Source organism: Malus sylvestris, chromosome 3 (genome assembly GCF_916048215.2).
Source record: "Malus sylvestris chromosome 3, drMalSylv7.2, whole genome shotgun sequence".
NCBI classification, from domain to species: domain Eukaryota; kingdom Viridiplantae; phylum Streptophyta; class Magnoliopsida; order Rosales; family Rosaceae; genus Malus; species Malus sylvestris.
Window position 1 is genome coordinate 10,081,105 of NC_062262.1, and position 23,508 is coordinate 10,104,612.

At 37.6% G+C, this 23,508-nt stretch overlaps 3 protein-coding genes and 2 pseudogenes across 3 annotated transcripts; 4 read left to right on the forward strand and 1 right to left on the reverse strand.

Annotated features, from left to right (window-relative positions):
* The first annotated feature begins 1,974 nt into the window (after window positions 1–1,974).
* LOC126615893 (putative pentatricopeptide repeat-containing protein At1g12700, mitochondrial) lies at window positions 1,975–3,744 on the forward strand (annotated as a pseudogene).
* Window positions 3,745–3,749: 5 nt separating this feature from the next.
* LOC126616960 (putative pentatricopeptide repeat-containing protein At1g12700, mitochondrial) lies at window positions 3,750–4,160 on the forward strand. The gene has a single exon (XM_050285061.1). It carries the CDS (start codon window positions 3,750–3,752, stop codon window positions 4,158–4,160), a length of 411 nt encoding a protein of 136 aa, XP_050141018.1.
* Window positions 4,161–7,516: 3,356 nt separating this feature from the next.
* On the forward strand, window positions 7,517–14,728 carry LOC126616961 (pentatricopeptide repeat-containing protein At4g31850, chloroplastic-like; annotated as a pseudogene).
* Window positions 14,729–15,327: 599 nt separating this feature from the next.
* On the reverse strand, window positions 15,328–16,670 carry LOC126615905 (mitotic-spindle organizing protein 1B-like). Its single transcript, XM_050283831.1, has 2 exons — window positions 15,881–16,670; window positions 15,328–15,639 (listed from the first exon to the last, which is right to left on the reverse strand). The coding sequence occupies exons 1-2, from the start codon at window positions 15,926–15,928 to the stop codon at window positions 15,412–15,414; spliced, it is 276 nt and encodes a 91-aa protein (XP_050139788.1). The 5' UTR covers window positions 15,929–16,670; the 3' UTR covers window positions 15,328–15,411.
* A 4,113-nt stretch (window positions 16,671–20,783) lies between these two features.
* LOC126615892 (hyphally-regulated protein-like) lies at window positions 20,784–22,460 on the forward strand. Its single transcript, XM_050283820.1, has 2 exons — window positions 20,784–21,442; window positions 21,566–22,460. The coding sequence occupies exons 1-2, from the start codon at window positions 20,881–20,883 to the stop codon at window positions 22,300–22,302; spliced, it is 1,299 nt and encodes a 432-aa protein (XP_050139777.1). The 5' UTR covers window positions 20,784–20,880; the 3' UTR covers window positions 22,303–22,460.
* Window positions 22,461–23,508: the final 1,048 nt, after the last annotated feature.

The following is a 23,508-nucleotide window of genomic DNA, read 5'->3' on the forward strand; positions in this document are numbered from 1 at the left end:
CATCAATCCTAAACCTTTCCATACCATTCCCCATCCTTTCTACACCATAAAAACCACCTAAAACCGTCCAAAACCTCTAGTGCCGCTGCTTGCAAGGAAGGAAAGAGAAGGAACATCTTGTGCCGTGCCTATGCCCAAACCTTGGGAGTGTTGGAGCGTTTCTAGGTGTTTTCTATCTTTGTTTTTAATGTCTAAATTTATGCATCTTTGCTTTGTAAGTATGAGGAACTAAACCCCTCTTAGTTAGGGGGTGATTCGAAACTATGTTCATGCTTGCAATATGATTTGATTACATCCAGTTGTGATTCATAAGTTGTGAATTCAATTTACTTATCCGTTCGTATAAAAACTGATTTGTGTATGTTGGTTGAGAGTGCACGCTTAATTTTCATGCATGAATTTGACGCTAGAATATAAGGGAGTTTCACCTAATCGTTATGAACTTATATTCACAAGTAGTGAAGGTTGCTAGTCACAATCACGTTAAGTAAATTCTTGGCATAAGTTTCATGCAAATCATAGTAACGAGTGCCTCGTCAATGCTTATGTTTTTCATAGAACTTAATGATTCTTGCTTGTATCTCTATTATGCAATTCATGTAGGGAACTTGTAGGGAATGTTTTGGGTTGTCGTATGCAATCATCCAACCTAATAACTTGTGGAAAAACTGAGGGTTAATTAGTGCAATTCACGGTTAATTTGGGGCGTTGAGTATTCATAGTTTATCGAAAAGCAACTGGAAATCGTTTTGTATGCAAGTGTGATATGTGTGGAGAAGAACCTCCTAGCTAGCCTTCCATCCATAAGTTAAATTCAAATTCATTTACAATCTGTTTTGATTCACCCAAATTTGTCTAAGAATCTGTTTACTTTGTTCTTGTCTTAATTTAATTATTTTCGTCCAAAATCAACCCCATCTTATTTCTTTGAGTCATATTAATTAGAATTTGTCTTAGATTATGTTTTTAAGTGTTTTGAGTGCTGTTTGAGTCTTCTTGTTTATCTTAGTATTTTAAAATATAGTTTTGCATTCTTTGAATCTAGTTTAGTGTTTTAAACTTTGTTTTTACGTTTTCAAGTCAGTTTCCAAGTGATTTAGCAATCCCTCCTAATCCCCGGTCTAGAACGATCCCTACTTACATACTTTACTACATTTGATAAAAAGAGGGTTTAATTTGTGTGTTTAGTTATTTTACGCATCAAATATTGATTCAAAACTTTGCACTATCTAATGTGAAAGCAACTACTTCAATTGAACATTACACTCTTTTGAATTTTGCCCCGGCAAATCCTGACATCGCCACTGGTTGTGACTATCTATCAATTAAGTGCAGGATTTAACCGACTACTTTTAGGGATGAATATTTATCTTTAGGTTGTATTTTGTTGGATGAAATTTCATATCTTTTAGTTTGATTTACCGCATGCATGCATGGATGAAAATAAAGGTAGGATGATATATGTTTGTGATGGTCAGTTGGATCAAAGAGATAATTATTCTCTTCAAAGCTCCAACTATCCCAAGATTTCCAAGTCCTCGACAATTTCAACTTAAACGATTCATGGTCATTCTGCTTGATATGTCATAGGAAATGTACTAGTACAAGTCCATGAGGAGACAAGGGAACGAGCCATAGAATCCTCTTCTGCATGTCATTTGATTTGTTTGACCTCAACACTATGGCATCTCCTCTGGACTATCTCAGCACTATGGCATCTCTCATTGCTGTTGTTGTTGATTTGTTTGTGCTTTGGTGTTTGTTTGGGTTTATTGATAAATTTTAGTTGTATTGTTAAATTTATCTTGTATTTGATGGTAATTATGTACTAGGGTAAAAAAGAAAATTAACATTTAAAGTTTAAGTTGGGTGTAAAAAGAGGTTATATGAGTTCAAATAAAATTTCCTCCAAGGAGTTTTGGTGTTGGATTCTGTTTGGATCAATTAATTATGATCTCATTTTTATCGAAAAAATGATTAAATTAGATTTGAGAAGTTGGATTTAAAAAAATAATCATACAATGGTAAAAAAATCTAGGCACATAATAAAAACCTGCTGGAGTGGACTGTAGTTGAGCACGACACACTGGATCAGAACCCAGGAACGCACTCCATCCATTGGCTCCTAAACGGTGCACAATAAAAACCTGTTGTAGAAAGGCTGCTTGCTTTGCGCTCGCCCGCAAACAATCTCTCCACGCTGCTGCATCCAATGCAGGTGCTGCAAGCTGGGGCTCGGCCCTCGGCCCAATTCCTTCCCTCATCCATCCGGGGCGGGGGGATAGCAGACCTAAATTCCCACCCCCAAACCTAAGGTCCCATTTTCTCACCCCAAAAATACATTCCGCAGAGATGTTTTTCAACCCCTTGGAGAAAGCCTTATGTATGGTTACTGTTTGGTAATCGTTGCTCAGTCGGCCCGATCTGAAGAAGATGATGTGATGGGCAACAACTGCTGCTTGTAATGGCAGCCGTAGACTCGGAGCCAGAGGTATGCCGCTTTCTCTTGACTCATCTGTAGTTGTTTTCGTAAACAATTACTTGGGTTTGTTTCATTCTAATCTTGATGATGCCCTCAATGTGTTCGACGAAATGCTTCAAAGGCGTCCTCTGCCTTCCGTTGTCCACTTCAATTAAATATTGGGTCAAGTTGCGAGATTCAAACATTATTCCACGGTCATCTCGTTGAATAACCAAATGGGCGTGTCAGGAATTCATCCTGATGTTTATACTCTGAACATTATCATCAATTGCTACTGTCATCTCAACCAAATGGGGTTTGGTTTGTCTGTCTTAGGAAAATTCTTCAAATTAAGTTTTGAACCTGATGTCACAACCTTCAACACTCTAATCAACTGCTTTCTTCTCAAGGATAGAGAGGCTGATGTTGTTGGGATTCTGAATAAAATGATGGAGAGTGGTAACTGGAAACCTACTGCGGTTACTTTTGCCATACTAGTAAAGGGACTTTGCCTGAAAGGTAACAACATTGGAGCTATCCAATTGCTTAATAAGATGGAAGAAGGAGATTGCAAGCCTAACGTGGTTATTTATAGCACAATCATTGATAGTCTTTGCAAAGATACTTTAATTGTTGATGCATTGAACCTCTTCTCCAAAATGACAAGTAAAGGAATTGCCCCAGATGTCATTACTTATACCTGTTTGATTCATGGAGTTTGCAAATTAGGGGAGTGGAAAGAATGTATAAGATTGTTGAATGAAATGGTGAGTAAAGGTATCTTTCCAAATGTGAGCACCTTCAATGTCTTGATTGATACAATTTGTAAAGAGGGAATGGTCCAAAAAGCAAGGAGCGTGGTCGAAATGATGATTCAAAGAGATATTGAACCTGATACAGTTACTTACCGTACACTTATGGACGGTTACTGTTTGCTCGGAGAAATGGGTCAGGCGAAAAAAGTTTTGAACTAATGCTTAGCAAAGGATCCATGATTGATGTTCGTAGCTATAACATATTGATAAATGGTTATTATAAGCATAAAATGATTGATGACGCCCGAATGCTTTTTCTGGAAATGTCTTATAGGGGGGTGTTTCCAGATACAGTTACTTATAACACTCTTATGAATGGGTTTTGCAAGATGGGGAGAATACAAGATGTAGAGACTTTGTTCTCTCAAATGCAAGCTTGTGGCCAACTTCCAGATGTTCAAACTTATAATATTTTACTCCGTGGCCTGTTTGAAAACCAACAATTTCCCAAAGCAGTGCAATTGCTAAGCGAGATGGAGGGAAAGAAGTTGAACTTTGATATCGTAACGTACCGTATTCTTCTTGAAGGTTTGTGCAAATATGGAAAAGTTGAGTATGCATGGGAAGTCTTTCGCAGTTTATCATCAAAAGGATTTCAACGTAATGCCAGGACATATACTATAATGATTAGTGGATTTTGTAACGCGGGGCTAACAAGTGAAGCAGAAAACTTGCTTAGGGAAATCAAAGAGAAGGGTTGTTCTCCAAATGGTTGCACGTACAACACAATTATCTGCGGGTTTATCAATAACAGTGAGACATCAAGGGAGATGAGACTGATTAAAAAAATGGTGGAAATGGGTTTTTCTGCAGATGCATGGACTACAGAATTGATAGTTGAAACAGATCCCGTTTTGTTGGCTTTGATAGAAAGAGCAGTGTGAAGTTCATTTGTATTTTTGATAGCTGAAACGGATCCTTATGACCAGCACAATGCAGTTTGAAACTGTTGCACTTTTGACAACTTTCGGTGGTTCCTTCAATGCTGCATTGGAGCAAGTTCTTCCACAGACGAGTCCAGTTCAGGTAGGCATTCGTTCATGCTTCGCCTAGTGACGTACGATATGTGTTATTTATTTAATCTATCAATTGACAGAGCAACTTTTATGTTACTCTTTTAAGATTGTGATATCCATTGGAGAAGCAGAGTAGTTGGACTGATATGATCAGATGAAATGCAATACTACATTCATGGCGTGGTTTAATTTCTGTTTAATTAGCTTTCATAGTTTATTTTTGGTTATAGGATATGAATCTGATGGAGAAGCAATGGAGGAAATGATAGCCACATCTGATCAAAAGATGTATCCAAATTCCTTCACGAAAGGAAGCGTTTGTAATCGACCAAGTGATGTCAAATGCGATTAAAAGGAGATTACACGATTTCCTTGTTTGCTTATACATTTTTGTATGTTATGTGCACTAAATATTGAAAGAGGAGAAGGTGTGGACAGTAGCCACAACTCATTTGGTCTCTCAAGCATCAACTATCTTCAGCATTCTTGAAAATAAGAGAAATCTGAGGCTTGATTTCAACAGCAAACTGTGGTATCTGTTGTTCAATCCCTACTAGCCCAGCCAAAAATAAATTGAGTTCACCTTCTAAGCGCTGCACGGGATTTGCAGAAAACTTTTTGTACCCCCTCTTTTGCCCTCAAGACCAAGTTTTCTTTAACCCCAACTATCCATAACGTCCGTTGACACTGCTCGAGTACCATATTGTGCCATTCAAGATGGACAAAGATGCCATGGAGGCGTATTTGCTTCACGGTTCCAAGGTTGACACTCTTCTGCCCGACCATCCTGTCGTTGTCACTTCTCTGCCTGCCGGCACTAGAGGATGCACTTCTCTTAACCAAGTCAAAGTCACTAAGTGGGATGTCTACAACAACGGACGACTAATTGTACATGGGTTAGAGGACTTCTCCGATCCAATTGTCCACACCCTAAGGTATCCGCAATATGACGTGATGAATGTGGAAGAGGATTCTTATCAAGGATTTTTTGCGTGGCCAGATGCAGTTGGGATTATTAGTTGGTTTCTCTTTCGAGCACTGCTGGCTGGTTTCACCTCTTCTTCATTTATTTCTTGTAATAAGCCATATGATGATGGAGAATATGAATCTCTGCCACTTAGTACTATAGTCTAGAGACACTTATCTTTTACTTATATGTCAAGAGTTTTAGGTTCAAACATCGTGAATGACAAGTTTGATGCCAATTTCTCTCCTCCACGATAACACAAAATGCTAATTAACAAACTAGGAAATCGACGGAGTAAAAGCATAAAACATATTAGCTGCCCTAGTTTTGAGATCGACAAAAGTTCGAAAGCGCCATTTTAATGCAACTCCGGCAATTTTCCCGCTTAATGAACTAAGGTTATGACGAACACAAAAGAGACGGAACAAAGAAAATGTGGAAGGTTCCGGGTTTGATGCTCCGAGCTGGTGAGTCTGTTTGACTATGGTCACAGGCAGGGTGAAATTCCCCATAGCCTCTCCGGTCTCGAAAGAAGTAGATAACTGTGACTTGCCACTAGTTGTTCCCCTTTTGAAAAAAGAAAAAGGAAAAGCAAGACTAGTTTAATCACGCACTCAGTAACCTGTGAGAGAGTGAAGGAAAGTTTAGGCTTTTGGAGATGGGGAGAGCTATTGAAATTTGATCTCCGGATCCCTTCCTCCTAATCCACGAAGTCCTGGGATCCGGGCTATTGAAATTTGATCCAACAGTCACGAACAGGGGTCCACTTTAAAAGTTATAATAACTTTAGCCGTTGGATCAAATTTTAACGGTCCGGATCTCCAAACTTAGTAGATTAGGAGGAAGGGATCCGGAGAGGATCCCTTTCCCACAATCTAGTCGTAGAAAGGCTACTTGCTTTGCGCTTGCCCGCAAACAATCTCTCTACGCTGCTTTATCTAATGCACGAAGCCCACCTTCGTCTAGTCTGCACGTGCAGGTGCTGCAAGCTGGGGGTTTCGGCCTAGGGGTGGGTTCAAAAAACCGAAAACCAAACCGAACCGAAACCGAAAAAACCGAATCGAACGAAAAAACCGAACCGAATTGAAAAAACTGAACCAAACCGAATTCTTTTGGTTCGGTTCGGTTTTAGTGATCTAGAAACCGAACCAAACCGAACCGAACCGAATTAATTAAATTAAATTTTTTATTTAATTATTTGTTTTGGGTATTATTTTCTAAACCCAATTTGTAAGTTAAAATGTGCTAAACCCAATGTGTTGCCAAACTTTAAGCTCAAAATATTAAAAAATGGCCTATAAAAACTCTAAACCCTAACCTATTATTTCTCCCCCATATAAGGTTCCAGAACCAAACTTCCTCCTGAAGTACCTACATACATCTCCATAGCACTGTCTACTTCTGCCCCAACTTTCTTTTTCAAATCTACTCTCATATAACATGTAACAGAATCCCTAAACATTTATTTCGGGTAGATTACTTGGGTAATTTGTGATGGAAAAGAATCCAACACACACTAAATAAATCCACCCATGCATTACTTTTACTAATCAAGTTGTCAACATGCAGTTACAAGCAAACAACCCTGATCTTTGAACAACATCATACAATTTAACTTTTCTAAGTCATTTGTACGATTTTTGTGTTGTGAGGTTGTTAGTTTGGACTTTGGAAAACTTGATTGATGATTTTAGTTCAACTTTAAATGTTTATTTTCATTGTCTTTTATTCTAGTTAGAATGCTTATGTTATGATTGTGTTGGATATGTTAAAATTTAAAATTTCAATGTTTTTCATTTTCTGAAAAAATAAAAAACAAAAAACCGAAACTGAACCGGAAAAAACCGAACCGAAGAAAAACCGAACCGAAAAAAAAAAGAATCGAATCGAACCGAACCGGTTTAAACCGAACCCACCCCTACTTCGGCCCAATTCCTTCCCTCGTCCATCCAGGGCAGGGGGATAGCAGACCCAAATTCCCACCCTCAAACCCAAGGTCCCATTTTCTCACCCCAAAATACATTCCTCATAGATGCTTTGGGCCCAAATTTTGTGTTTTATTTTTTCAACCCCTTGGAGACAGGCTTATGTATGGTTACTGTTTGGTAATCGTTGCCTGATTTGGGGTGAGATTTGAAAATGATCGGTACACGAAGTGGTATAACACGTGTCATTATATAAATGGTGAGGTATGTGTGTTAAAAAATTAATAACTTAAAAAATAAAATTTCTCATAACACGTAGTGTACCCTCCTCGTGTTCCGGACACAATAAAAAATTTGTCCGATCTGGGGCCATTAGATTGGACTTTACCGAGATTGAATAACACTTCACCGGGAACATGTCAAACAATATCAGGCGGCAACTATTTAGAAAGGAATTGTTTGTGTTCTTTTCCGGTGGAAGAAAAAGGAAAATCTTTCTCGAAACTCAACAACATAAAGTGAAGTTTAGGTGGAATTCGATAAATGTACACGGACGGACGGACGCACTCGAGTCTTGTCGATCAATCAGTGAACGATGGTTGAGCCTCTGCGACTCGCATAGTTGAGTTACTGAAGAAGATGATGCGGTGGGCAACAACTGCTGCTTGTTATGGCAGCCGCAGACTCAGAGCCAGAGGTATGCCGCCTTCTCTTGACTCCTCTGTTGTTATTTTCGTAAACAATTCCCTGGGTTTGTTTCATTCTAATCTTGAGGATGCCCTCAATGTGTTCGACGAAATGCTTCAAAGGCGTCCTCTGCCTTCCGTTGTCCGCTTCAATCAAATATTGGGTCAAGTTGCGAGATTGAAACATTTTATTCCACAGTTATCTCGTTGAATAACCAAATGGGTGTGTCAGGAATTCGTCCTGATGTTTATACTCTGAACATTATCATCAATTGCTACGGTCATCTCAACCAAATGGGGTTTGGTTTGTCATTCTTGGGAAAATTCTTCAATTCAAGTTTTGAACCTGATGTCACGACCTTCAACACTCTAATCAACGGCTTTCTTCTTGAGGATAGAGAGGCTGATGCTGTCGGGATTCTGAATAAAATGATGGAGAGTGTTAACTGGAAGCCTAATGCGGTTACTTTTGCCATACTAGTAAAAGGACTTTGCATGAAAGGTAACAACATTGGAGCTATCCAATTGCTTAATAAGATGGAAGAAGGAGATTGCAAGCCTAACGTAGTTAACTTATTTATAGCACAATCATTGATAGTCTTTGCAAGGATACTTTAATTATTGATGCATTGAACCTCTTCTCCAAAATGACAAGTAAAGGAATTGCCCCAAATGTCATTACTTATAACTGTTTGATTCATGGAGTTTGCAAATTAGGGGAGTGGAAAGAATGTATAAGATTGTTGAATGAAATGGTGAGTAAAGGTATCTGTCCAAATGTGCGCACCTTTAATGTCGTGATTGATACGGTTTGTAAAGAGGGAATGATCCAAAATCAAGGAGCATGGTTGACATGATGATTCAAGGAGATATTAAACCTGATACAGTTACCATACACTTATGGATGGCTACTGTTTGCTTGGAGAAATGGGTCAGGCGAAAAAAGTTTTTGAACTGTTGCTTAGCAAAGGCTCCGTGATTGATGTTCGTAGCTATAACATACTGATAAATGGTTATTGTAAGCATAAAATTATTGATGATACCCTAATGCTTTTTTTGGAAATGTCTCATAGGGGAGTGTTTCCAGATACAGTTACTTATAACACTCTTATGGATGGGTTTTGCAAGATGGGTAGAATACAATATGCACAGACTTTGTTCTCTCAAATGCAAGCTTGTGGCCAACTTCCAGATGTTCAAACCTATTCTATTTTACTGGATGGCCTGTGTGCAAACCAACAACTTCCCAAGTCAGTGGAATTGTTAAGCGAGATGGAGGGAAAGAAGTTGAATCTTGATGTCGTAACTTATAGTATTCTTATTAAAGGTTTGTGCAAAGATGGAAAAGTTGAGTATGCATGGGAAGTCTTTCGCAGTTTATCATCAAAAGGATTTCAACATAATGCCAGGACATATACTATAATGATTAGTGGATTTTGTAACGTGGGGCTAACAAGTGAAGCAGAAAACTTGCTTAGGGAAATGAAAGCGAAAGGTTGTTCTCCAAATGGTTGCACATACAACACAATTATTCGCGGATTTATCAAAAACAGTGAGACATCAAGGGCGATGAGACTTATTCAAGAAATGGTGGAGGGGGGTCTTTCTGCAGATGCATTGCTTTGTTGCCATTGATAGAAAGGGCCCTGTGAAGTTCATTTGTATATTTGATAGCTGAAACAGATCCTTATGACCATCACAATGCAGTTTGAAACTGTTGCACTTTTGACAACTTTGGGTGCTTCCTTCCCTCAAATGCTGGGTTGGAGGGAGTTCTCCCACTGACGAGTCCAGTTCAGGTAGCCATTCGTTCACGCTCCGCCTGGAGATGTAAGATATGTGTTATTAATTTAATCCATCAAGTGACAGAGCAACTTTTATGTTACTCTTTAAGATTGTGATATCTGTTGGAGGAGCCGAGTATTTGGACTGATATGATGAGATGAAGTGCAACACTGCATTCATGGCTTGGTTTAATTTCTGTTTAATTTAGTTTTAATATTTTGTATTTGGTAATATTTCAAAAGTGGCAAATTGATAAATGTTAAGGTTTTCTACCGTGCATTTTGTTAAATTCCTTACTTTTTAGAGTGTTTTTCCGTTGACGGATGTTGATGTACGATATCTGTATTCTTTATGGTGAATTGTATAGTTTTAAGGCAGATAATCCGTTCTGCATTTCAGATGGTGTATATACAATAATACAGTTGAAAAGAAGTTTCCTTTTAATCCTTCAAATAAATGTTGAGGATATTACCTTTCTCTCGTGCAGCAAGTAGTTAAATATCAATTTAACATAAGCTAAACCCCAAAAACTTCCACCACCAAGGTTGTCTTGACATCGAAAGTCACTAATCTTGAGGATGTCCTCAATGTGTTCGACGAAATGCTTCAAACGCGCCCTATGCCTTCAGTTGGCCACTTTAATCAAATATTGGGTCAAGTTGCGAGATTGAAACATTATTCTGCAGTCATCTCTTTGAATAACCAAATCTTTATGTTCTAAACACCATCATTAATTGTTGTTGCCATTCGTACCAAATGGGGTTTGGTTTGCCTGTTTTGGAAAAATTCTTCAAATTGGGTTTTGAACTAGATGCCACGACCTTCAACACTATAATCTGCTACTTTTCAATAAAATGTTGGAGAGTGGTAATTGCAAACCGGTTGTGATTACTTTCAGCACCCAAGTAAAGGGACTTTGCATCCATCTATACGTATTTTCAGCTATTCATCTATACGTATGAGTTTAGTCATTTTTTCCCCCAATGGTAAGGGACTTATAATTCCCACTCCCAAATTTATAATTTGTTAAACTTTTGTATTTCTTTGATTTTTCTTTTGCTAATAATTTTGGAATTAGTTTTTTATTTTATAATTTATCTTGTTTTATTTTTACGATTATTTTGGTGTAAACAAAATTCAAATTCAGAAGAAAAAAAAAAGTGTTGAGATATTTTTAGTTGGATGGGTATTTAGTTCGTAATGGACAAAAAGATACCACCACTTCGCCTCTTTGTTGGACTGCCGGTGCGAACACAATGGTCTCTGACCAAGGCCAGGGACCAATTCGAATTTGGATCTTGACATGTCGCTGGTTTTTAACTTTTTTTTTTTGTTCAAAAAATCCTAAAATCGAAATGTCCTGTCGTAAGAAAAAAAATTGGAAGAAAAAGAATAACTATTTTTTATTTAACGTCTTTCATCATTATGATGACTTTATCATATTCTATCATACTAATTTCTACTCTACCTTACCAAAGTTTATTCTCCAGGGAACTCCATTTAAACTAGTCTAACGGGTTCCTCCCAATCTCTTTATTTTATGATCTCATTGGAAAACATATAAAAACAACTCTTATTTAATATAGCTATTTGTGCAAGTATTTTACGATTAAGAAGTAATTGTCTCTTGTACACATTGTGCATAAATTTACTATAACTTTATTCTCATGAATTATTGCATTTGTTCGGGTGATCCACAACGAACGAAAATCTCTCTTTTGTCTACCTCTATACCAATGAGCCTTTGGAGGAGTTTTGGTATTGAATCTTTTTGAATCAATTAATAATATTATTTGATCGTTGGATTTGAGCCGTTGTATCCCGCATTTATAAAAAAATAAATTAAATTTGAGTGGCTGGATTTTAAAAAATAACCGTCCTACGAGAAAAATTCCAGGCCACACAATAAAGACCTGTTGGAGTAAAGTGTAGCCGGGAGCCACACAATAAAGACCTGTTGGAGTGAAGTGTACCCGCGTGCAAGCACTTGAGTCTTATCGATCGATCGGTGAACGTTGGTTGAGACTCTGCGATACGCAGCGCTGCTGAAGAAGATGATGTGGTGGGCAACAACTGCTGCTTGTTATGGCAGCCGCAGACTTAGAGCCATAGGTATGTCGCCTTCTCTTCACTCCTCTGGTGTTGTTTTTGTAAACAGTTACTTGGGTTTGTTTCACTCTCGAGCTTCTAACTCAACCGAATCTAGAAACACCCAACCACCCCAGTTTGTGAAAGTCACCAATCTTGAGGATGCCCTCAATGTGTTCGACGAAATGCTTCAAAGGCGTCCTCTGCCTTCCGTTGTCCGCTTCAATCAAATATTGGGTCACGTTGTGAGATTGAAACATTATTCCACAGTCATCTCGTTGAATAACCAAATGGGTGTGTCAGGAATTCGTCCCAATGGTTATACTCTAACCATTATCATCAATTGCTATTGTCATCTCAACCAAATGGGGTTTGGTTTGTCTGTCTTGGGAAAATTCTTCAAATTGGGTTTTGAACCCGATGTCAGGACCTTAAACACTGTAATCGATGGCTTTCTTCTTGAGGATAGAGAGGCTGATGCTGTCGGGATTCTGAATAAAATGATGGAGCATGGTAACTGGAAGCCCACTGTGGTTACTTTTGGCATACTAGTAAAGGGACTTTGCATGAAAGGTAACAACATTGGAGCTATCCAATTGCTTAATAAGATGGAAGAAGGGGGTTGCAAGCCTGACGTTGTTATTTATAACACTATCATTGACAGTCTTTGCAAGGATACTTTAATTGTTGATGCATTGAACCTCTTCTCCGAAATGACAAGTAAAGGAATTGCCCCAGATGTCATTACTTATAACTGTTTGATTCATGGAGTTTGCAAATTAGGGGAGTGGAAAGAATCTATAAGATTGTTGAATGAAATGGTGAGTAAAGGTATCTTTCCAAATGTGCGCACCTTCAATGTTTTGATTGATACAGTTTGTAAAGAGGGAATGATCCAAAAAGCAAGGAGCGTGGTCGAAATGATGATTCAAAGAGATATTGAACCTGATACAGTTACTTACCGTACACTTATGGACGGTTACTGTTTGCTCGGAGAAATGGGTCAGGCGAAAAAAGTTTTTGAACTAATGCTTAGCAAAGGATCCATGATTGATGTTCGTAGCTATAACATATTGATAAATGGTTATTGTAAGCATAAAATGATTGATGATGCCCGAATGCTTTTTTTGGAAATGTCTCGTAGGGGAGTGGTTCCAAATACAATTACTTATAACACTCTTATGGATGGGTTTTGCAAGATGGGGAGAACACAAGATGCAGAGACTTTGTTCTCTCAAATGCAAGCTTGTGGCCAACTTCCAAATGTTCGAACTTATAATATTTTACTCGATGGCCTGTTTGAAAACCAACAATTTCCCAAAGCAGTGCAATTGCTAAGTGAGATGGAGGGAAAGAAGTTGAACTTTGATATCATAACGTACTGTATTCTTATTGAAGGTTTGTGCAAAGATGGAAAAGTTGAGTATGCATGGGAAGTCTTTCGCAATTTATCATCAAAAGGATTTCAACATAATGCCAGGACATATACTATAATGATTCGTGGATTTTGTAATGTGGGGCTAACCAGTGAAGCAGAAAACTTGCTTAGGGAAATGAAAGAGAAAGGTTGTTCTCCAGATGGTTGCATGTACAACACAGTTATTCGCGGGTTTATCAAAAACAGTGAGACATCATGGGCGATGAGACTGATTAAAGAAATGGTGGAAAGGGGTTTTTCTGCAGATGCATGGACTACAAAATTGATAGTTGAAACAGATCCTGTTTTGTTGGCATTGATAGAAAGAGCAGTGTGAAGTTCATTTGTATTTTTGATAGCCGAAACAGATCCTTATGACCAGCACAATGCAGTTTGAAACTGTTGCACTTTTGACAACTTTCGGTGGTTCCTTCCCTTGAATGCTGCATTGGAGCAAGTTCTTCCACTGATGAGTCCAGTTCAGGTAGCCATTCGTTCATGCACCGCCTAGTGATGTATGATATGTGTTATTTATTTAATCTATCAAGTGACAGAGCAACTTTTATGTTACTCTTTTAAGATTGTGATATCTGCTGGAGAAGCAGAGTAGTTGGACTGATATGATCAGATGAAATGCAATACTGCATTCATGGCGTGGTTTAATTTCTGTTTAATTAGCTTTTAATCTGATGGAGAAGCAATGGAGGAAATAATAGCCACATCTGATCAAAAGATGTATCCAAATTCCCTCACGAAGGGAAGAGTCTGTAATCGACCAAGCGATGTCAAATGCGATTAAAAGGAGATTACACGATTTCCATGTTTGCTTATACATTTTTCTATGTGCACCAAATATTGAAAGAGGAGAAAGTGTGGACAGTAGCCTACTCATTTGGTCTCTCAGGCATCAACTATCTTCAGCATTCTTGAAAATAAGTGAAATCTGAGGCTTCATTTCAACTGCAAACCGTGGTATCCGTTGTTCAATCCCTACTAGCCCAGCCAAACGCAGTGGAAATAAATTAAGTTCACCTTCTAAGCGCTGCATGGGATTTGCACAAAACTTTTTGTACCCCCTCTTTTGCCCTCAAGACCAAGTTTTCTTTAACCCCAACTATCCCCAGCCTCCGTTGACACTCCTCGAGTACCATATTGTGCCATTCAAGATGGACAAAGATGCCATGGAGGCGTATTCGCTTCACGGTTCCAAGGTTGACACTCTTCTGCCCAACCATCCTCTCGTTATCACTTCCTGCCTGCCGGCACTAGAGGATGCGCTTCTCTTAACCAAGTCAAAGTCACTAAGTGGGATGTCTACAACAACGGACGACTGATTGTACATGGGTTAGAGGACTTCTCCGATCCAATTGTCCAAACCCTAAGGTATCCGCAGTATGACGTGATGAATGTTAAAGAGGATATTTTTCAAGGATTTTCTACGTGGCCAGATGCAGTTGGGATTATTAGTTGGTTTCTCTTTAGAGCACTGCTGGTTGGTTTCACCTCTCCTTCATTTATTTCTTGTAATAAGCCAGATGATGATGGAGAATATGAACCTTTGTCACTTAGTACTATGGTCTGGAGACACTTATCTTTTACTTGTACGTCAGGGTCTTAGGTTCAAACATCGTGAATGACTAGTTTGATGCCAATTTCTCTCCTCCACGATAACACAAAATGCCAATTAACAAACTAGGAAATCGATGGAGTAAAAGCATAAAACATATTAGCTACCGTAGTTTTGAGATTGACAGAAGTTCGAAAGCGCCATTTTAATGCAACTCTGGCAATTTTCCTGCTCAATGAACTAAGGTTATGACGAACACAAAAGAGACGGAACAAAGAAAATGTGGGAGGTTCCGGGTTTGATGCTCCGAGTTGGTGAGTCTGTTTGATTGTGGCCATAAGCAGGGTGAAATTCCCCATAGCCTCTCCGGTCCTAGAAGGGGTAGATAATTGTGGCTTGCCACCAGTTGTCCCCCTTTTGAAAAAAAGAAAAAGGAAAAACAAGACTAATTTAATCACATACTCAGTAACCTGTGAGAGAGTGAGGGAAAGTTTAGGCCTTTGGAGATGGAGAGAGCTGTTGATGTTGTACCAAGTAAATTAGGGTTGAGAAAAGAAGAAGATGAAGGCAACTAAAGGAAGGTAATCACAACCCCCGAACTTAGAAAATGGGATTCACTTTGAATATATACTACAAGTACGCAATTGTTTATGTTCCAGAGAAATCAAGAATACAAAAACCAGTTCATAGTACAGGACCGGCAGCATCTGATGGTGGAAGTGGAACGGGTTCTCTTCGAAGTTCCTTAACAACGGCAGCCAATGCCTCAGGGTTGAGACCCAAATCACATAATGCAATGAGGATGGAGAGGGTGTGACGGTCCAGCCCTGTGTCTAGAATGTTGGACATCTGAAATGCTAGGTCAAGAGATTCCCGTGCGGTTTTTGCAGCATCCGCATCCATATTAAGAACCTGAACGAAACGTGAAACAAAACAGCCATATTGAACCCGCACTGACCAAAAAGAAATGAATGTTCATCATAATCTTTCAGTAACATTACAACCTATCAAAACACTCCTAATATTCCTTCTTCACATCTTCAACTAAAATACACATACAACTAAAATACTTGTTTAAGGCATTCAAACCATACGGAAACGGAATTTTCTTCAAAAAAATAAAAAGGCCGGGAAATTGATTGCACGAATTTACCTTGTTTTGAGCATCTGGTATTTTGTTTGACTGAATCATGATACCCATTGCAATCTATATCACACAGTGGCCGCATAATTCACCTCGTTTCTCCGAGATGGACTGCTTATACACAGGGACAACTTGGCTCGAGGACACAAATGCCTAGTTTTGGTGTTTTGGATACAAATTGGACGTAAAATGGATGAACATAGACTGGCTAGTTGCTTGAGGTTTACGGTTTCATCTGGACTGGTATTGGGAAGCAACACTACAGCAATAAAATTGGGGCATGAAATTCAATTTGAATTCCTCTTCTTATTCTATTTATCTTCTTCTTGTTTCCAAGGTGTGTCAAATTTGCACTGCATTTCATTTCAATTCCGTTTTCGATAAACACAGAGACGATTTACTAAGAACATGGAACCTACTGGAGATCGGTTTGCTAGATCCATTAAACTGCTTAAACACCCAAATCAAACCCAATAAACAGGTTTAGTACTTCGCAAAAATCAACCACAATCACAATTTGGGACGGTAAAAAACCCCAAATTGTAACCTCTGTAAAAGTGGGCATTCCCAATTTTAGCATATTTCAACCAATTAAAAGTATCAGTACATAGAATAGCTCTGCAAACACAAGTAACCCAATAAAATTATAAATTACAAACCCTAATTTAAATCCAAAATAAAATTCCCCAACTTAAAACCCCTAAATTAAACCCCTAAATGAAATATTATTTTCAAAATAAATTCCAATAGACACCTTGTAGAAATTATAGCAAGAAGAAGAAGAAGAAGAAGATGAGCAAGTTACCGACTGAAACAGTGATTACAGAAGCGAGAGGCAAAAGGAAGAGCTTGTTGTTAGTCGGGTCGGTCGGGCTTCACACTTTGCTTTTGTCCCCTTGGCCCCTGCACTATTCACTTCAGTTTTTTATGTCCCTTGATTTGCCTTGAAAAGGTTTAAATTTTTATTTTATTTTATTACAAGCGATATTATTATTATAAGCTGGATTAAAGAGAGGTGGAGTTTCTGATAAAAAGCAGTGGGTTAAAGAAGAAGTCCACCTAAACAATTCATCACTTAATTAATTCAATCTTAAGATTTTTTTCTATTCTCGTGGGGGAAGGCAGGATTGACACATCTACAATTGAGAGTATGCTTGTACAAGTGGGTTACCTAGAACTAGTAGCCATTTATCTACCGAGAGGATCCTCGTCGGATCTTCTTTGTGAGAATCTCCGACGAGGATCCTGGGAATTCTCTAATCACATCCGTTCACTGTACATCATGCGATCATAAATCATTATAAATTTTTTTATTTAAAATTGAATATAAACAGTATATTACAAAAACTGACTGCATGATGTACGATGAACGAATGTGATTGCAGGATTCCTGAGATCCTCACAAAGAGGATGCGGCGAGGATTCTCTCATTTATCTAGCCCTTCATCATTACAATCTATATCTATCTTCCTCATTTAGCTTTGGTTCTTCATTTGGTGTTCTTGTCTGAGCTCGTCTCAATCAGTATACTCAAGAGCTCGTCTCAATATACTCAAGAGCTCGTCTCAAATCTGAATTTTATGCCCCTTTTTTACTCAAGTGTCGTCTTATGTCGCAAGTCTCCTATCATCATCCGCTACTTAACCCATCAAGTGTCTCTCTTCAATGGAATTTTGGTGTTGTGTTTTTTTTAAGTGCTTTTAGCACTGTTTAATAGGATTATGAAAAAGCTCACTGTACGGGTAGTTCGCACACCCCTATCTTCCATTCATTCAACTGTTTTGTTGGTTCGTCCTCCTGGCAGTGGTGGCATTGCATGGCGGCGCGATTGACTTGGTGAAGGTTGTTGTCTTCCTCCATTGCTTTTTGTTGTTATGGGCTGACTCATTTTGAGCCTATCTATTGTTTTTTTTTTCTTGTATCTGGCCTTGTATTTGAGTTGTTTTGGAGTGTCTTTTAAGCTATTTATATTTTATACTAGTCTTTTTATTTAACGAAGTAATTTAGTTTGACCAAAAAATCTATCAAAATATATTGTTTCTTTACAGAAAGTTCTCTATTGTTGATATTAAAATTTTCTTTACCTTGAGAGAAGAAATGTCTTGTTATTCTAATTCAATATTGAATCAATGTCAACCAGGTTATAGTTGACCAATTTATTATAGTTGTACAAAATCACTTTACGTCAAAGTCGACCATATTAGTATGCCTTTAAAAAACAGCATTTCTAGGGCTTAAAGAGCATCTTCCATGAGCCTCCATCTCCATGGGAGAATACTTGTTTGACCAGGACTAATATATTTAATTAATTATTTCTTTTATTCATGGAAGGGGTGACAAAGGGAAAGGGATCATTTCCAGATCTCTTCCTCCTAATCCATTAAATTCAGTGATCCAGGACATTGAAATTTGATCTAACGGTTAAAGTTATTATAACTTTTAAAGTGGGCCCCTGTTTGTAGTCGTTGAATCAAATTTCAATGGTCCGGATCCCCGAACTTGGTGGATTAGGAGAAAGGGATCCGGAGATCTCCGGATCCCTTTCCGTGGCAAAGAATCAAGCTCTTCGCACGTGGAGTAGCCGTGGCGCTAAAGTGTTCTTAACAATATTAAAGCTGCAACAATATAACGGTCTAATAATATTCATATTCACTTAAGTGAGATGTCTTAAGTTCAATTATCGTCAAAAACGAATTTGAACCACATTGGTTCTTAACAGTACTAGAGCTGCAGTGCTCCAAACTCTAAGCCCGTCAAGTGGCATTTCTGGCCAAAAGAAATCGTTTTATTTGTTAGCTTTGTAATGTGTTTATTAATACATAAAATTGAAAAGGTATGAGTTGTACCTTTGGAATTCATATACCTAAAATTCATGAATTAGTACAATAAGAGGGGATCTAACTCCCTTTCTTTACTTCCCCAATTTTTAAGTTATCTGATTCATTCATTCTCCTAAATTCTGTTAAGTCAACATGCCCAAATTTAGAGACCCAGTAAAAACTTTTGAAGTCATTGAAATAAATCAAAATTGATCTTTTTGGTCAGTTTAACAAACTGTAGAGCTCCTCAATAGCTGGTGTTCAAATGCTTATATTGTCTAACTGTAAATTCGTACAACAAATTAACTTGAGTGAGTAAAAAACTTCTAGTGGAACGATTAATTCCTAATATTTAGGAATAAAAATGAGAGGAAGATTGTAAAGATGAAGAAACAAAAGAATGAAGCTAATTGTTTGAATTGCTTTTGTTTTCAAATACAACTGTGAATTGCTTGCTTAACTCATAAAAGAACTCACGTACATATACAAGCGTGGCTTCCAAAAAATAAAAGACTAAAATGGCATAGAAAATCCTTACGTACTTCAGCCATCAACTTTGCATGCTGAAGACCAATGACAATATTTATCATTAATGATTATTCAAAAATTCTTCTGGATCATCAAACAAGAATCAACTTGTCCAACAATTTAAATTAACCGTTGGACAATGCAAGGATTTCATGTTAGCTACCAAGAGAACCATTCTCCTAGCATATCATAATATAATGCAAATAATTTTTTTATGTCGATCCATAATCTAACAAAAGAACATTTTTCATACATATAAACACCAATTAAATTTCATATAGTTTACAAAATCACTAATTCAATATTAAATAAATGGCAACCCAACCGGATTTTTGTGGTCTTACATTAGGTATAGATTGCCTTAGGGCAGAATATAGTTGTACGAAATCACTTTACGTTACCAAGTCAATATACCTTGCAAAACAAGCATTTCGATCTAGGGCTCAAAGCATATTTTATGAGTCTCCATTAGAATAGTTGCTTGAAGAGTACTATATATTTTTCTTTATTTATTTCTTGGAAGGGGAGGCAATAATCAAGCTCTCCGAACATGGGGTAGCCGGCGGTGGCGGTAAAGTGTTCTAACAGTAATGGAGCTGAAGTGTTTTAATATTTGTGTTTTCATACCAATCTAAAACGTCTATAATTTTTTATCGTTAATTTTTCTTTTTTTATCGTTAACATGCTTTTATAAATTTAGTTTTACCACATTTATTAATCACATTGATTGATCTCTTATAAAAATGAGCCTATTTTTTTATATATTTTTTTCTATGAACTCATTTATGTAAGTCGATCCAAACATGTAACAAAAAATGAAACTTTATATGACAACTTTTACATGAAATTGCAATACTTTCTCTGGAGTCATGCAATTTCATGTCCCCTATATAAAAAGGGATAATGCTAGAGAGACCAATTTTTAAACCAAATAATATGTCACTAATAGGAAATAAATACGTTAATCAACACTTAACTAATAATCTAATCATCAACATCTACATCATTTGGTTTACAAAATTTAATTTAGAAATTTGGTCTCCCTAGATAAACTAAGTTAATGTTCTATGCAAAGACACCCATAAATTTTGAAACAATCGAGATAATTTTTTACTTTTATGCACATCAAGTTTATTTCCCTGATCTAGATAAACTTCTTGTATTTTCATATGAACTCGTTTATGCATGCAAAATGGATCCAAATATATATGCTACATGAACAATAAAGTGTGGTTAGCAATCATTAGTAAGTTTGATAAAACTAGCGTCGCTTGCCAAGGTGAAGAATAATTGTAATTGCAAAATTGCAATGTGCAGCTATGCAAAATACACAAAATATTGCCAAAAATCGTTTGACAAAGTTAAAGAAATATCTAGTCAATCCCCCCATCAAATATTTGAAGCAATCACAATGCTTAAGGCTATCAAAAGGGTTATTTATTTATTTATTTATTTTTATTTTTTATATATATTTTTTATTATTGGAAAATTTTGAATACATGCAGAAGCAATAAGCCGAATCTCAAGACTAGGGTTCCCTCATCACTCCCTTATATAATCTCTTGTTGTTCCCATTCTTTCTCATCAATCCTTCAGCTCATAACACAAAGTAAAATTCAACAGAAGGAGAAGAGAAACATATATAAATTACGGTAGCCAAAAATGGCTAGGATTACAATGTCGCATATTTTGGTGGCTCTTTTCGTCATCCTTGTTTCGATGGAAGCCGCCTTCGTTATGGGGCAAGGCAAGGGGAACGGGAACGGGAACGGGAGCGGAAATGGGAACGGCAACGGCAATGGTAATGGCAATAGCAATGGCAATGGAAATGGCAACGGCGACGGAAATGGCAACGGCAGCGGAAATGGCAATGGGAACGGAAACGGCAATGGGAACGGGAGCGGAAATGGGAACGGCAACGGCAATGGTAATGGCAATAGCAATGGAAATGACAATGGCAACGGCAATGGCAATGGCAATGGCAACGGGAATGGGAATGGAAACGGCAATGGTAATAAAGCCGATGAGGCTGCTGTTTCCAATTATGACGTGTTGACACCAGTGGGATCCGGGCAGGAGCGAGGGTTCTGTAAAGCAAAGGGGGCTTGCTATTACAAGACTCTTACGTGCCCATCTGAATGCCCTCAGAGAAAGCCGAAGAAGAACAAGAAGAACAAGGGTTGTTTCATTAACTGCGGTAGCAAGTGTGAAGCTACTTGCAAGTGTAAATCATTTCACCCTTTTTTTATTCTTTCAATTAACTAGATAACTAACAAAAAGAACTTAATAAGTTGATCAAATTGTTGAAACTTTTACTAATAACTAGATCTTCTTTTCTTTCGTGCAGTTAGGAAAGCCAAGTGTGATGGATATGGCTCTCTGTGCTACGATCCCAGGTTTGTTGGCGGTGACGGTGTGATGTTCTACTTCCATGGAGCCAAGGGCGGAAACTTTGCCATTGTTTCAGACACCAACCTCCAAATCAACGCACACTTCATCGGGACTCGACCAACAGGAAGGACCCGCGATTTCACATGGGTTCAGGCTTTCGCAGTGATGTTTGACTCTCACACCCTTGTCATCGCAGCAAAGAGGGTATCAAAGTGGGATGACAAAGTTGATGCTTTCATGGTAAAGTGGGATGACAAAGTTGTGACCATCCCCACTGATGGAGACGCCGAATGGAGGACTAACGGTGAAGATAGAGAGGTAATCGTCGAAAGAACTGATGAAACCAACTACGTTAGGGTTACAGTGGCCGGTCTCGTGGAAATGGACATTAGGGTTAGACCTATTGGAGAAGAGGAAAACAAGGTCCATAACTACCAAGTACCAGCTGATGACACATTTGCTCACTTGGAGACACAGTTCAGATTTACCAATTTATCCGATCTTGTGGAGGGAGTTTTGGGCAAGACTTACCGCCCAGGTTACGTTAGCCCGGTCAAAATCGGAGTCCCGATGCCGATGGTTGGTGGGGAGGACAAGTACAAAACTTCATCCCTCTTTTCTCCTCTCTGCAAGGTTTGCAGGTTCCAGAAACAGCCTGAGCTTGCAGCTGCTGGAGGAATTGCTCAGTACTGAATGATTATAATTTTTTATTTAAATATATTTAGGGGTGGACAAAACACATCGGCTACCAATAAAATGATTTATAGTTTTAACAATATATCATGAATATTGTTACAATATATTAATAGACTGTAACTAATAATGATATCAATAAAATGTGACAATGTTAACAAATATATAATAAATATTTATACTTATTATAAATAGATCAATCAAGTTTGTGGTACATTAGTGCACCTAAAACCGAACAAAAATTACAAATTGATGTCATTACATTACAGTTGGAAGCCCCTTTATTAAATTTTTGATATTTAAGATACATCAACTTGACTTTAGACCATATATGCATTGCAGTTTTTGTTCTGAAAATCTACGGAATCATATTTGCATGGTAGTTTTTAATTATTTTATTATAGTCGAATCAGTCATATCAAATACTCTAATTAAATTAAAGTTTAAGACTAGTGCTCTTATTTTCTCTTAAAATTACAAGCCTCACAAAACATTATATAACATGTTACGCCATTTTATTTTAAGAATCTCAACGGTAGGAGAAAAACATTATTAATTAAGTAAACTAATATAATGCATCTTAAAGAAAATTAGATGAGTTTAGAGTTTAGGGGCTTAAACCTGACCGCGTAAATCACTATTTTCTAGAATAATGCATCTTAAAGAAAATTAAGTGGCACTTCAAAGTTCAAACTACTCAAAGCAATCAACAAATATCGCAAATGTAGTCAATCTATGAGTTTAGGGTTCAGAATAAATTTAGCCAATCGCAATTTTACATGGGTTTAATTCCATTCATCATCACCAATCAATGATACAATCTAGGAAATTCTTTTTCATTTGTAAGTAAGATCAAGTTAAATTCGCATGAATGGCGAGAATGTATTATATTTGCATGGAGTTCGATACTTAGTAGTTGACTCATTTTGTGACCTAGCTCAATTCTTCTTCCCTCCCCTTTAGAGTAGATCGAGTATACCACTCCTGTTTAGATGTTTAGAATAGAATATATTTGTATAAAACGTTTCATTCATCATTGATTCATTCTTTGTCTGTGAAATATTATCAGTCAACCAGGTTGCAGTTGAGCTTAATTTAGTCATGTCATCTCACATTAGGTATTGACCAATATATGAAGTATAATTGTACAAAATCACTTTATGTAAAAGTACACCCAAATTCTCAACAAACAAAAAAAGGTCAACC

Bases quoted from the DNA above. Each gene is read 5' to 3' on its own strand.
- LOC126616960 (XM_050285061.1), top strand. From the start codon at position 3,750: ATGGAGGGAAAGAAGTTGAACTTTGATATCGTAACGTACCGTATTCTT.
- LOC126615905 (XM_050283831.1), bottom strand. From the start codon at position 15,928: ATGGGTATCATGATTCAGTCAAACAAAATACCAGATGCTCAAAACAAG. The intron at 15,640-15,880 runs GTAAATTCGTGC...CGTTTCGTTCAG, and splicing joins TACCAGATGCTCAAAACAAG to GTTCTTAATATGGATGCGGA.
- LOC126615892 (XM_050283820.1), top strand. From the start codon at position 20,881: ATGGCTAGGATTACAATGTCGCATATTTTGGTGGCTCTTTTCGTCATC. The intron at 21,443-21,565 runs GTAAATCATTTC...TCTTTCGTGCAG, and splicing joins GTGTGAAGCTACTTGCAAGT to TTAGGAAAGCCAAGTGTGAT.